General features: G+C 33.6%; 1 protein-coding gene across 2 annotated transcripts in view; it reads right to left on the bottom strand.

Moving 5' to 3' along the window:
* Glcci1 (glucocorticoid induced 1) overlaps positions 1-14,658 on the bottom strand; it is a 72,346-nt gene that overhangs the window by 23,883 nt on the left and 33,805 nt on the right. The window contains exons 3-4 of one of the 2 annotated variants that reach the window (XM_021190063.2): positions 9,100-9,186; positions 650-763 (exon numbers count right to left, since the gene is read on the bottom strand). In XM_021190063.2, coding sequence (XP_021045722.1) covers positions 650-763; positions 9,100-9,186 — 201 coding nt within the window. Of the gene's footprint in view, positions 1-649; positions 767-9,099; positions 9,187-14,658 lie in introns of both variants that reach the window. The other variant, XM_021190062.2, reaches the window with a different exon arrangement.

Here is a 14,658-nt window from a genome sequence, read left to right as displayed (position 1 = left end):
AATAAAAAGCCCATTTTTAAATTTCTTCATATGGAAAAAGACCCAAAATACCCAAAGCACAAAGCAGATATTTTAAGATACCTTCTACTCATAGAAAAATTAAATAAGATGTTCCTCAGCTGTTTAGTAAGCACATTACCTGTGATTTCAGCACAGGTGAAAAATCAGTCTTAGGTCACGATACTATGTTCTGTCTATTACTAAAACATTGTTAAAAATACAATTTTAAAGCATTACATGAGAATTTATTAGGGATGGAGGGTGACACTCAGGGGGGGGCCCTTTTCAAATGAGAAGGGAAAGGGAGAATGGGGGGGCTTGCAGGGGTTATTGGGAGGAGAGGAAGGGCTGATATTGGGTTTTAAAGTAAATGAAAGAAGGAAGGAAGGAAGGAAGGAAGGAAGGAAGGAAGGAAGGAAGGAAGGAAGGAAGGAAGGAAGGAAGGAAAGAAAGAGAGAGAGAGAGAGAAAGAAAGAAAGAAAGAAAGAAAGAAAGAAAGAAAGAAAGAAAGAAAGAAAGAAAGAAAGGAAAAGAAAAGAAAAGAAAAGAAAGAATGAATTTATCCAAATAAAGTGATTTGTGAAGTTAAAGCTTTTCCCTTAGTAATACATTAAGAGGAATTACTAAAATCTGAAAGAATTTAGCCTACCTGAGTATGACTGATTGTTATGTGGTTGCCATGGAGAGGTGACTGACGATCCTTCTCTTTACTATGCCGACTACTTTGCTTGCTGCGTTGTAGCTGTTGCCTAAGTTTGGCAATCTGCTTTGGGAAGAGAATAAAGAAAAGGAAAACAAAGGTGAATACCAGTGCTTTATTTTTTTCTTCAGTTTTTTTTCTCAAAAATTTTAATAAAATATAATGTTTTACCACAATGATTTATTCTTCAAGTTATGACTGAGACAACTGAAAATAATAAAAAAAAATGGAACAAATACTTCATTTCTGAAACTTTATATGGTGTGGTGGTACATTTTCTTGGACTGTTCCAGATTTTACCTTTATAATGCTACAAGTCTCTTCCTTTAAAGAGAAACTGTGTTATGTATGAAATATTTCAGATGTCTACTGATTAATTTGCCAAAACTGACATCTTTTCCCCCTGGTTTCCCTTTTAGACAGGCTTATACTATGCATAGTCTCAAACTCACAGAGATCTGCCCGTCTCTTCCTTCCAAGTACTGAAATTAAAGACCCATATCACTAGATCTTAAATAAAGGCTGCATTAATATTCATGTATTTCACTTTTATAAACAAAAGAGATCTAGCTTATCTATTAACAAAATGTTCTAAACTATACACTGCAATGGTAGCAAAGGCAATCAAATATTTAGTATCTTATTAATCATTGGGCATAATATTGTGTTTCATGAGGACATTTTTACATATTTAATTTTATAATGTATTATCTTTTACTCATTTAAACATAAATGTACGTTTGGATATACTCTCCTAAGGAGATCACATTCCAGATTTAACTGCAAAGTCTTTACTATATATCATCTAGAACTTATTTAACTGCTTACGTACTTTATATGCTATACAATGCCAAGCTTTTGAAAAGGATATTACTATTGTTCAAAGGTATAGGCAAAACCACTGGTCACGTGTGTCCCTAAATAACTGATGTGCTGTAAATTTGGTCCTAGCATGGAACTGCTAAGTATCTGTAGATATAGAGGCTGGAGAGATGGCTCAGCAGTTAAAACATTTGCTGTTCTTGCAGAGTACCAGCGTTCTGGTCTCACTACCAAATAGTACAACAATCTGCAGTATTAGTCTCAGGAAATCTGACAGCCTATTCTGGCTCCATGAGCAACAGGCACACACAAGGTATACATTCATAGCATGCACACAAAATATGTGTGCACATAAAATTTAAATGTCTTTTTTAAAAAGCAATAGTAGAAAGCCTCCATGAAGCAGAGCTTAGGAAGGAGTTGATATGAAACATTTTTTAAAAGGTGGGGGCTACAGAATATGACTGTGTCATTAGGGGTACTAACCCTCCCTTAGAAAATAATGTGCTTCTTATGGGACCCTAATTCTCATGAAGACTCCTGTTCTGTATGTGATTTCTCCTTCCTAAACACCTCCCACCTGTTATTCGATCTTTCATCATATGACTCACCAAAGGCCAAACAAGACCTGCCTACTCTTAAGGCTTTTGACCTCCTCACTTTCAGAATGAATCCTTTTTTATTTTATACATTACTTAGTCTCTAATGAAGACCAGATTAACAAAAGAACTATTAACAATTTGGGGGAAGGCTTTAATAATAATATTACACTTTGTCATAAAGAAGATGGTAGCATTAATTAATCAATAATTATTCTTTGAACATCTAGAATAAGCTGTTTTATGTTGTCTACTAAATAAAATATAAGCGCAAAGTGTTAAAAATATATGAATTTTCTCAAACACAATGTACTATGAAACTACATGAATATGTTACATAAGTAACTGAGACATCTGAAAACACAATAAGGCAATTAATATTAAAACTTATAAATGTTCAATGGAAAAAGACACAACTTGTTGAGGAAATTAATTTTTGCTGGTGGTAAATAATGGGGAAATAGTACAACCACCCAAAATAGGGATAACTGTTCCTTACTATCAAGATTTTATACTTTTTTTACATTTGTGATTTATGGATCTCTCATACAGAATCTTTGCAAAAGATATAAACAAGTAAGATTATGATAATATTCTTTTCCTTGCTCTATCTTTTAATGACTTGATTTTATTTTGGAGCATTAATTTTCATGCGAAAAGAAATTAAAATTAATAGGTAATCATTATTAAATCATGACAAATTATTCTCTATGACAGAAGGTAAATTTTCTGAATATTAGTGATGTTTTAGTGGCATTTGAAAACTGGAAGTGCTTATGTAAAACAGTTTGGCACGCCTACAAATTAAAGCAATTTGTAATTATTCATTTTAAAGGTAAATCTTTAAAATTGATTAATCTTAATTAATCTCTTATGGCCTCTTACACATTAAAGTGAACCAGAAACCTTTTCTTTTATGTGGATTTAAAAAACCGTAGAAAGAAAAGCTTTAAAGAAGTTCCTATCCCATAGTTCTTGGAATGCCAAATCAACAGTATAGACCTGTAGTTTCTAAAACTGTTATCTGTTATATTATAAAAGTTATGCTCTTGTTTACAATCAGCAGGCATCAAAATAAAAAGAAAGCTTATCTTCATTCATATATATATATATATATATATATATATATATATATCACTGCAAATTCCATTTTAGACATAGATAAAATGATAGTGAGACTGCCATTCCATGAAGTCCTCTTTGCTTCAAAATGCAGGAGGCTCCTGCATTTATTAAGCCCACAGAGACAAGAGGGGCATACTTACACAACATGGCAACTGAAAACAGCACAGCTTTGTACAGTCTTTATTTAAAAGTCCTTCTTTCCCATTTGATGGGAAAAGAGCCTCCCTGGTATATGAAGCCACCTCTTCTCTCCAACCCCAGTACCCATGGTAGTTACATAAGGTATGGTTTGTCTGTTTGTTTTAAAAGAACTGTAGATGGTTATTTTTTTCTCTAAAAGTTTATTTTCTACTTTGTGGGCTTAAGAAAACCATAGAGACATTTTGGTTTCTTTAAGATTTTAAACTTTCTTTAAAATCTTAAAGGATTCTTAAGTATACCAGTCCCAGTGTTCACAAACACTAGGAATAAGTAATCTTGGGTCACTAATTAGAGATAATGGTAGAAACAACTAAAAAATTCTCAAAAGACTAGTTGAACACACTTGTATCAGTGACTAGAAATGGTCTTAGTTCTCAGAATTAATTCAAATCCATAGTAGCTCTGGGAATTGAAAAAATCATAATTCAAAAAAGATTAAGTGGTAGCAGTGGGATAGGGTTCAGTCTTGGGACTTTTGCAAGAGAAGGTATCAAAAAGAAAGCTAATATAAACCAGGAAAATTACATAGCAAAATTACATCAGCAAAAATGTATTGTTGCTAGTGAGTCATTGCCCACAGTTATTACTGCACCAAGATGAAAGCACTCCAACACTAAAGGTTCGGAGAACTTCAGGGTTTAGTTCTGAAGTTAAAACAACTTTGTAAGCACGTATGTCACTGCTATTCTAAAAGTTCTCAATAGTACTTGCTACAAAAGACGATTGCCCACAGTGGCTAGAGTCTAATCCATCCTTTTAGCATGGTTCAAAGTTGACATTCCATAGTAAAACTGGGATTTGAACACAATGGCACAAGGCCTGATGACTTGAATTTTACCCATGAGACCTACAAAGTGAAGGAAAAATCTAATTCTTGCAAGTTGTACTCTGACCTTCACTAGCCTGTGGAGATATGCGTGCACACACACACACGCACACACACACACACACACACACGCACACGCACGCATGTGCAGATATGCATCCATACCAACACAAGTTAAATGAATAATGTATTAAAATGTAAAGGCAGGAATACTACCCTAGAAAGGCATACAAGATATTCATCAAGTATAAAGAAACTGAAAACAAACAGTTAAAGATTCGATGACATACATGGGTAAAGACAATATCTAAATGGCCAATGTACAAAGAAAAGATGTTCAACATTATCCTTATCAGAAAAATGTAACAAACAGACAGTAAGCACCAAATTCTGGCAAAAACAACTGTAACTCTCCATGACTACCGAGAGTGGAGGTGGGAGTGTCTTCTATTTTAATATGATAGACTTCATTGTAAATTTTCTTCTGCAAGAACTACTTACATCTTTAACCTAAGGGGAAAGCTCAACAGTCGGAAGCAATGTCCAATCTAGTAAGCAGTGTTAGTACTGTGTTTTAGAAGGGGAAGTGGCAGTTTAAGTTAAAGTTATGTTCTAACAAACCTAAATGAAAACTTGATGAAGAGCAATCTTGATACTGCATTAGGAGCGCTGGGAGCTATAGCTTCCAGAAATGAGTTAGCAGAAAAAAGACCTCAGAAGTATGTAGCTATAATATCCTATTTCTGCTTTTGATATTTTTACAAGTGGTGCACTAGAACATACTTTCTTTGTACAAATAGACAACCTTATATTGTGAATTTATCACTTGTCAAATGCAGGTGACAAAATTTTAAACATAATTAGCTATGCTAAGATGCTCTAACAAAGCATATTCTGACTGGTAGCATATGCTTTCTAACCACTGTTCAGAGTGACTTGAAGGCGAGTTTATGACTATGTCAATCACTAATAAAAAATTATGATTAAAGTTTAATAAATAACTGCTTATTGAGTAGTAAAGCACCATAGAAGTTACTGTACCACTTAAATCATTAACTGTTGTGTTTGGTTTCCAACAAAAGAATATGAGCTAAGTATTATTATTACGCCCAATTAAGAGGAATGAACATAGAAAGATTTTTTTAAAGCTTAATACATTTGCATTAAATGTTGAAACCCAAATGTGAATTAAATGGAATTCTGGAGTCTGCTCTCCTTATATAGTATAATTACATTCTAGAATGTCCTCCAAGGGCCTATGTGTTACTAGGGCTGGTTCTCAATTTGCGGGACTACTTGAAGGTTGTGGAAACGTTAAGATGTAAGCCTCATGGGAAAAGGTCAGGTTACTGGGTTTGTGCTGGGATTATGCAGGTACCCAAATCCTTCCTGTCTTTCTTTATTTCCCAGCTACCACGAATTAACAAAGCCTCCTCTATCACATGCTTCTAAAAATGAAATTGGCTTTAAATCTTGGGCTGTTATTAATTTTGATATTAAACAGGGATTATACAACAAGCTTTAATGCAAAAAAAAAAAAAACAAGCTTTAATGCTTTTAAAGATTGCGCATATCCTTAGAAATAGTTTACAGTCTAGCTAAAAGCAAATTGATTCCTATACATTCATGTATCTTTCCAAATACAATCTTACATAAAGGACCCAGGGATACACAGAGATAGCTCACATACAAAAATCACAAACGCAGCTTGCTTTAAGAGAACTTTCATAAACAACGTTTTAACACAGAAGTGTATTTATAACTATCAATACAGTATTAACAAATGTAGCAGACTGTGCTGATTAGATTTTACTGCCAGCTTGGCAAAACTTAAGAGTCTCTTGGAATGAAGGATCTTCAGTTGAGGAATAACCCAAATCAGACTGTTCTGTGGCCATGGCTATGAGGAACTATCATGACCACCTGGCCTACTGTGGGCAGCAACATTCCTAGGCAAGTGAACTAAGGATGTATAAAAAGTTACTTTATCATGAGTCGCGGAGCAAGCAAGAAGACAAAGCAAGAAGCAAAGGTAGTGCCCTGTTATGGCTCATACCAACGTCCCTGCCCTGACTCCCCTCTGACAATGAACTGTACCCTGAAAGATTAAAAATGTTTCTTCCTTTAAGTTGCTTTTGGCTTACTACAATAAAGAAAATTAACAAGATCACAGACTAAACTTTTCAAAAGCATTCCCAAAATTATATCCATTTTTCAGGTGGTAAAACACTTAAAAATAAATACCTTTGCCATGTGAGAAACCTAATAAATACATGGTAAATCTTGTCTTTGACCTTCCATTTCTAACCCCTTTTTAATACTTCACAATGCTGTGCAAGTAATCCAGTATTAATGTTTAACTACAAATATGTGCCAGTCAGGATCTCAACCACTCCACTAAGCAACTTCCTTAATGTCAGAGATATAATGAGCTATAAAACTAAAAGAAGAACAAAACCTTGACAAAATAATTAATAATCTCTCTCTTTCTACCTGTCTCCCACCCTTGTCCCCCTCCTGTGCGTGTGTGTGAGTGTGTGTAAGTGTGTGTTTGTGTACACAGAACTGCCTTTTAAGTTACAGTCTTTTACAATCTAAACTGGGTTTTCCAAAGGCATCTTGAATCTCCTTTGCAATTATTCTTCCACTTCAAACAAAATACCACAACTTATACTATTCTAACCCAAGTTTTCATAAATAAAATTGCTCAATTATTTTCATTACATCTAGAGCAATGAAATAATTATTTTGACAAATTTGTTTGGCTTTATGGTTGTTTTACAGGGAGAACAATCAATTCTTCTAATTTCAGTGTTCCCTCTTAGTAGCACATATCATGTGTTACTAAAGACATTCATTTATACCACAGCCATGTAAGATACTCACAATCTGTCTGAAACTATACTGAACTGAGACAAAATGGCAAATTTGGCTTTCCCATTATTTATATATATTCTACAAATGATGTCTATTTCAGCCTGGATGTATTAAACCAAGCTTCTTTTTACTCTGATCCTGATAAAGAAATCTACTTTCACTATGTATTTGAGTAAGAGGTAGGCCAGAATTACAGATTTTCTACATTCACAACATTAAAAAGTGGCTAAAAATGAAATCATAGACAGTATCATGCTATTAGACCAGTTGGTTTAAGACATTAGAGTATGTGAGAAACCTGACAACTTAAAGTATATAAAAAATTAATACTAGTAGGTCTGAAACTCTGCATAGGAAGAGCATTCAAGAGAAATGCTGAGATTGAAGAGCTGGCTCAGCAATTATCAGTACTTGCTCTTGTGGAAGACCCAGGTTTGATTCATAGTAACTCCAGTTCCAGGAGAACCATGGCCTTTTTTCTGGCCATCATTAGCACTATAAGCATGTGGTTCACATACAGACAAGTGGGCATATACACATACACACATAAATAAAATCTGAGAGAATGTCTATGCTTAACACACAGCAAAACTGGTTTACTGCCAAACTTGCAGAAATTTCAAGGAGACAACACTCATGAAAGTTAGAAGTGATTTCATTCTGAGTTCAAAATATAAAAACTGTGCATTTTGTCAGCTTAACAATTACCTGGGAAGAGGAACCTCAACTGAGAAAGACGTCTCCATCAGATTGGCCTATAGGCAACTTTATAGGGCATTTTCTAGATTAATGATTGATATGGGAGGGTTCACTCACTATGAGCAGTGGCACACCTGGAGAGGTTTCCCTGGGTTGTATAAGAAAGGTACCTAGGCAAGCCATGTGTAACAAAAAGCAAGTTAGCAGTACTTCTTCATGGTCTCTGCTTTAGTTCCTGCTTTGGTTTTCCCCAATCTCTAACCTGTAATCTATAACCTGTAAACTGAAATAAACTCTTTCTTCCCCAAGTTGCTTCTGGTCATGGTGTTTTATCATAGCACTACAAAGGAAATAAAAACATACTTGGTGACCTCTGCTAAAACGAGTACAGTAGTGATTTTAAAAGATGAGTTCTCACCACTGAGAAGATGTAACAAAGATGAGATAGTCATCTTCAGAAGTGCTTACCTAAGAGATCTCTGAACTAGATACTTTAACTCTGTTTCTATAGGACAAATTTGAAAGAATTTTGAAAGGACAAATAGGCAAGAATTAAAATGATTTATATAGATAAAACTGACAGGAAAAAATAATTATATTATAAATATAGATGTTATTCATAATAAATCACAAAGTAGATCATTTCTATAAGATTTGGCTTCTACTGTACTACTGGGTCCCAAAACGTCATAATAAGTTACATATCATAAAAAAGCTACCAGAAAACAAAAAGTACTATCTTATCATTGTATAAAGCTATAATATATGGTTCTACTTGCTGTAACTTAGAAAAAAAAGCAAGCTAAGGGAGAAATAAAGATAAATAAAAACAATGATATAAAGATCATTATACAAGACCAGAGTTCATTCTAGAAATGCTACAGTTGATGGGGTACCTAGATATTTATTGAGAACATAAAAATTACAAACAAGGCGGGCATGGTGGCTCACGCCTTTAATCCCAGCACTCGGGAGGCAGAGGCAGGTGGATTTCTGAGTTCAAGGCCAGCCTGGTCTACAAAGTGAGTTCTAGGACAGCCAGGGCTACACTGAGAAACCCTGTCTCGAAAAACCAAAAAATAAAATAAAATACAAACAAGAAAAATTCACTTTTAAACAAAAATGTAAGATTCAACTCTGTATGAGAAAGTAGGTTACAATAAACGGAAGTCTAACAATATTGGAAAATTAAAAAAAAAAAACAATTTAGATCTAAACAAGTCTTAGAATGAAATAAAAAAATAACTTACCTCTTTCAGCTGATCAGCACTTCCCCATGATGCAGAGCGCTGATGTGATCGTTTTTCTGCTCCCTCTTCTGCCCAACAACTAGGTGTCTTTAAAACCAACAGACAAATCAAAATGTTAAGAAATGGAAATGTCACTACTACTTAATTTCAAGTAACTATAATACTTTCTTAACATTTATAACAACTTTTAAATGTTAATTAATCAGACCTGACTAATCTGAGACATCTGGGTCATCTACATTAAAAATCACTTGATACTTTCACATCAGCATTAATAACACAGCAAATTCTAATAAACTCGTGAAGACTTACATACTGAGGTTTGTTTGTTTGTTTTGATACGGTTTTAGTTTTTGAGTCAAGTCTTTTCTGTGTAGCACTGGCTATCTGGAACTGACTTTGTAGACCAGACTGGTCTAGAACACAAGAAATTTGTCTGCCTCTCTGCTTCCCAAGTACTGGGATTAAAGGCATGCATAATCACTTCCCAGATTACATACTGAAATTTTATAGAGAACAAACTAAGTACAAAATATTCTACTGAAAACAGACAGAAGATAAAAAGAACTTTCAGAACCATCTGTACTATGACATCTGTCTAGATGCTCATTTTACTAAGAGAAGAAAATATTGACAGGATTCTCTTTGGGGAAAAGTATTAGTCAACTTCATTTTAAAAATACAGTTAATATAAAACCTAACAGAAAATAATTTAAAAACAAATATAAATCAAATGTATTGATTTTATTAAAAATGAAAGTAAAGCAGCTTTTTTGAAAATGAAGCTACTATGAAAGTCATTTAAAATATAATTTTCAATTATTTAAGCATTAATACATATTAACTAAAGTATAACACTAATTTAACCTTAAGTATTGCCATAAAGAAAGAAATTTAGGAGTTCTGTTAAAAAAAAAAACATTAAAATACTTTAACATTTGAGTAAAATCTAGTATAATGCAAATCAGAAAAAGTGAAAACCAGGAGACAATGAGTAATGATTACCACAATAAATACATGTGGCATTAAAATGCTTTTTGTATTGCATGCACTTGAGAATCTGCATAATGAGATAAAGATGCCATCATTCCAGTTTATTTATACATACAGTTCAAATGCTTATGAGCATCTTTAAAATTACTCCCTCTTAAAAGTGTCAATTGTCTAAAACCAAACTAGTGACAATTGAATACCAATAAGGTAGAGAAGAGCAAAGCTGCTTGAGGGCTTGCTATTAAAGAGAGGCATTTCATCAAATGAACGAGTATCTTATTCAACTGACAAGAAGAAGAAGAAATAATACATTTAATAATGTTTGTCAAAAATTATCAAAATTTCCTAAGTTCAATGCTAGATAGGACAACCTGAAAATAATTTAGCTCTCCAAATAATATTATAAGAATCTATTACAGAATTTTTCCTTTGTGACCACTTTTGTCAAAATTTTGAGATTTTTGCATAACTTAACACTTATATTTCTTGTAAGTAGCATTCTTTTGCCACAAAAAACAAAAACAAAAGATCACATTTATAAACCAAAAGTACAGTCACTGAAAAAATTTAGTCATAGAAATGAGAATGCTAGAGAAGAAAAGCAAATAAATGTTAATCCAATTTCTTCAATGTTGAGTATTTCATAAATGTTTAAAAATTGTAAGCAGAAAACTAACTGAATAAAATAAAGTAGTAGAGGTTCTCACCTTTTCAATGAGACCCAAAGTCAAACTGCCATTACTTTGTCTACAATCTGGACTGGAATTTTAGAAAAGATGCTACTTATAGTTTTGCTTCTAGATATTAGTAAGAATGTTTAATAAAAGAGTTCCATGGCCAAATAAGTTTGGGGGAAACCATTTATTCCATCTTTCTATTCCACATACAATATAATTTAGTATTTTAAAACCTCAAAGACATACACACCTTTTAAAAAATCTGCTTACCTTTTCCCTACTTACATGACTACTGGACACTTACTTACAAGTATACTTACTAACAGCATGGAGAACATTATTCCACACACTGTTTGGAAACACAGTCCTCAATAATTTTATTATTATATACAATAGAATGTCCTTTGGCCACTATACTTTAGGAAGTTCCTCTTTCTATCCAAACTGTCTTCACTATCAAGGAAGAGAAAAGAAACCTTGTTGCATCTAAACAATGCAAGTCTAAAAATCTAAGACTACAAATAAAAAAAAAATTACTCAATTAAAATCTGCCATGTTGGCCACATTGATCACTCAGGTATCATGCTACATTTTAGTATGTAATGCTTTAAATATCTCTTATCCCTGACAATGAGTAACTATTAGATACTGCCAAATATTTTTCAAACCATTCCAATAAATTTCACTGAAGTCATAAAAAACTAACCATGCTCAGATAATGGCAAACTTAAGTAACAACCAAGGGAGAAGTTTTCATAATAGAAACTCAGACTTCCACACTTTAGTCTGCAAATCTAAAGTACCATTTATTTGTAAAAATTACAAAGAAGACAAACAATACTTGACTGAATTACAGTTATGACCTTATAGTAATTACAGAATTTCAGAGCCATTTCAAGCTCTGAGATAATCTATCATCTGTAAGTCATTTCCTGCCAGACAAGACTTACTATTGTAATTGTAAAATTGTGTAATAAACTATTGGCACTATTAATAATGACGTTAATATTATTGTATTTAACCTCAATGACAGTGAAACATTATTTTCTATTACAAAGGCAGTTGTAACAGGGCAGTGTAATAGATAGCTGAGGGTTGCTTTTGTAGAGGACCTTGGTTCAGTTCTCAGCACCAAGATGGTGGCTAACAACCATGGAGGCTAACAACTTTCTTTAACTTTGGTTCCAGAGTATCCTACCCTCACTTCTGGCCTCTTCAGGTACTGCACACTTACAGTGTCTGTGTGTGTGTACACGCACACACATATATGTATATATTTATATGTATGTATATAAGCAAAAACACCTGTACACATAAAATAAAATCTTTTTTTTTAAAACTAGTATTTATTAGCATCTTATTTTCTAGATAACCACATTAAAACTAAACATAGATTATTCTGCATAATCTTCACAGTAGTAGGTAAAAAAAAAAAGTTATCCTGTAAATTCCAGAAGCACAAAAATCTTTTCAAATGGTTTACATTGTCCCTATCATGCAAAAAACAATCATTGGTACAAAATAAGCATTAGAATCTAGAGATGCATAATCCTTTCTCATTATTCCTTCACCTTCATCTAATTCTAAACTATAATCTTATAAAGCACAACTGGAGCTGAACAGTCAAGTCCACACCAAAGTAGTTATGGTGATGGTTTGGGTAGAAAATTTGTTGATTGTTTAAGAGATATACTTAACTGTACTAAGGAAAAAAATTGAGTTTCTTATGTATATTTCCATTCAAATATATTATGCATTTTGATCATATTCACTTCTCAAAATTTCCAAGATCTACTTTCACTTTTATGCCATACACATATAAAGGATTATATATACATCTGTCAAGTCTAATATCCTTCTATGTGAGAAAACATACAATAATCCTCATTCTGAGTTTGACATTTCATTTAATAAATTTAAGTTCCATCTACTTTCCTTCACACAAATTTTGTTCTTCTTTATGGCTAAATAATATTCCATGTCTATGAGTCCACATAAGAACATCACATTTTATCTATTCATCTGTTGATGGACATCTAGGCTGATTCCAACCTGGCTATCACAAACAGCGCTGCAATAAATGAGGACATGCAGGTGTCCTTCTCAATGTTCTCTTGGATAAGTCTTGAGTACATTCCTAGTAGTGGCATAATTATTATATGGTAGTTTTACTTTTCGTATTTTAAGGAATCTACATTTTGATTTCCATAGCGGCCATGCTCGTTAAAACTGCAACCATCCCCATCTTCATTCACATGTCGTTTTCCTAGTGGTCATGATTCTAACTGGGGTTTTAAAAAACCCAATGTTTTGATTTGATTTGATTGTCATGATGGCTAAGAATGAACACTTTTTAAATTCGTATCAGTTATTTGTACTCCATCTTTTGAAAACTGTCCATTTAATTTTCCCACTGACTGATGGATTGTTTTGTAATCCACTTCAACAAATGGTACTTAGAAATCTGGAAGCTGGGCGTGGTGGCGCACGCCTTTAATCCCAGCACTTGGGAGGCAGAGGCAGGCGGATTTCTGAGTTCGAGGCCAGCCTGGTCTACAGAGTGAGTTCCAGGACAGCCAGGGCTACACAGAGAAACCCTGTCTCGAAAAACCAAAAAAAAAAAAAAAAAAAAAGAAATCTGGATAGCCACATATAGGAAAAAATTAACACCCTAACTTTCACCCTGTGAAAAAAACAATTAAAAATGGATTGAAGACCTTAATCTAAGACCTGAAACTCTGCATCCACTAGAAAACATATAGGAAATAGTTTAAACATAAGAATAGGCAAAGACTTTCTGATAAAAACTTTTAACAGAACAGGAAATAACCCAAGAAACTGATAAATTTGGAGGGAAGGTGGTAAAGAGATGGTTTAGTCAAGAGCTTGTCACACAAGCATGATGACCTGAGTTCAACCCCTAAAATTCTTGTAAAAAAAAAAAAAAAAAAAAAAACTGGGCATGGGGACACTTTTGTAACCCCAGTGCTGGAGAGGAAGAGACCACTCCATGGAGTTCCTCGTCAAGTAGCCTAGTCTAATGGGCAAATTCCAGTCCAATGAGAAATGCTGTCTCCACAGACAAGGTAGACAGTGCCTGAGGGGCAACACTTGATGGCGACCTCTAACCTCCACACAGACACCTACACACACACTTCCATGTTCCCACACCCACATGCATACCCATACCCATACAAGCACAAATTTAACAAATGGGATTACATAAACTGAAGAAGCTTCCAGATAGCAAAGGGAATATTGGTGTGAAAAAAACGGCCCACAAAATGGGAGCACTATGTCTGCTATTAATCTGACTGATTAATATGTAGAACATATAAAGCACTCAAAAAGTTAAATACCTCAAAAAGTTAAATACCAAGAAAACAAGCAATTGCTGCCTTTTCTTAAGAAAATTTCAACAGAACACCCTTGAATCAAGGGTACAGCAAATGCAAATTGATCAATTATGATTTAGGGTAAAAAAAATAAATTTCTGATATAAATGGTAAATTGAAAGTTCTCTATTTTAAATTATTATTAAGGTTTATATAATCACCTATTCCTTTCATTACCTAAACAAGCAATTTTCAGATAAGAGGAGAAGAGATTGGACATTTTAGTACTATATCAAAGAATGGATATATTTTAATTCAGATCTGTGATGGCTACAGCCAACTCATAAATATGTATTCTCAAAGATAGACTTCTTTTTTTTCATATTTCTATTTTATTGATTTTATTTGCATCTATTATTTCTATCTTAGTTTTCTTTTTCTCCAATTTTTATTAGGTATTTACTTCATTTACATTTTAAATGCTATCCCCAAAGTCCCCTATACCGCCCCACCCGCTCCCCTACCCACCCACTCCCCCTTCTTGGTCCTGGTGT

Source organism: Mus pahari, chromosome 2 (genome assembly GCF_900095145.1).
Source record: "Mus pahari chromosome 2, PAHARI_EIJ_v1.1, whole genome shotgun sequence".
Classification (NCBI taxonomy): Eukaryota; Metazoa; Chordata; class Mammalia; order Rodentia; family Muridae; genus Mus; species Mus pahari.
This window is presented reverse-complemented; position numbering and strand designations above follow the sequence as displayed.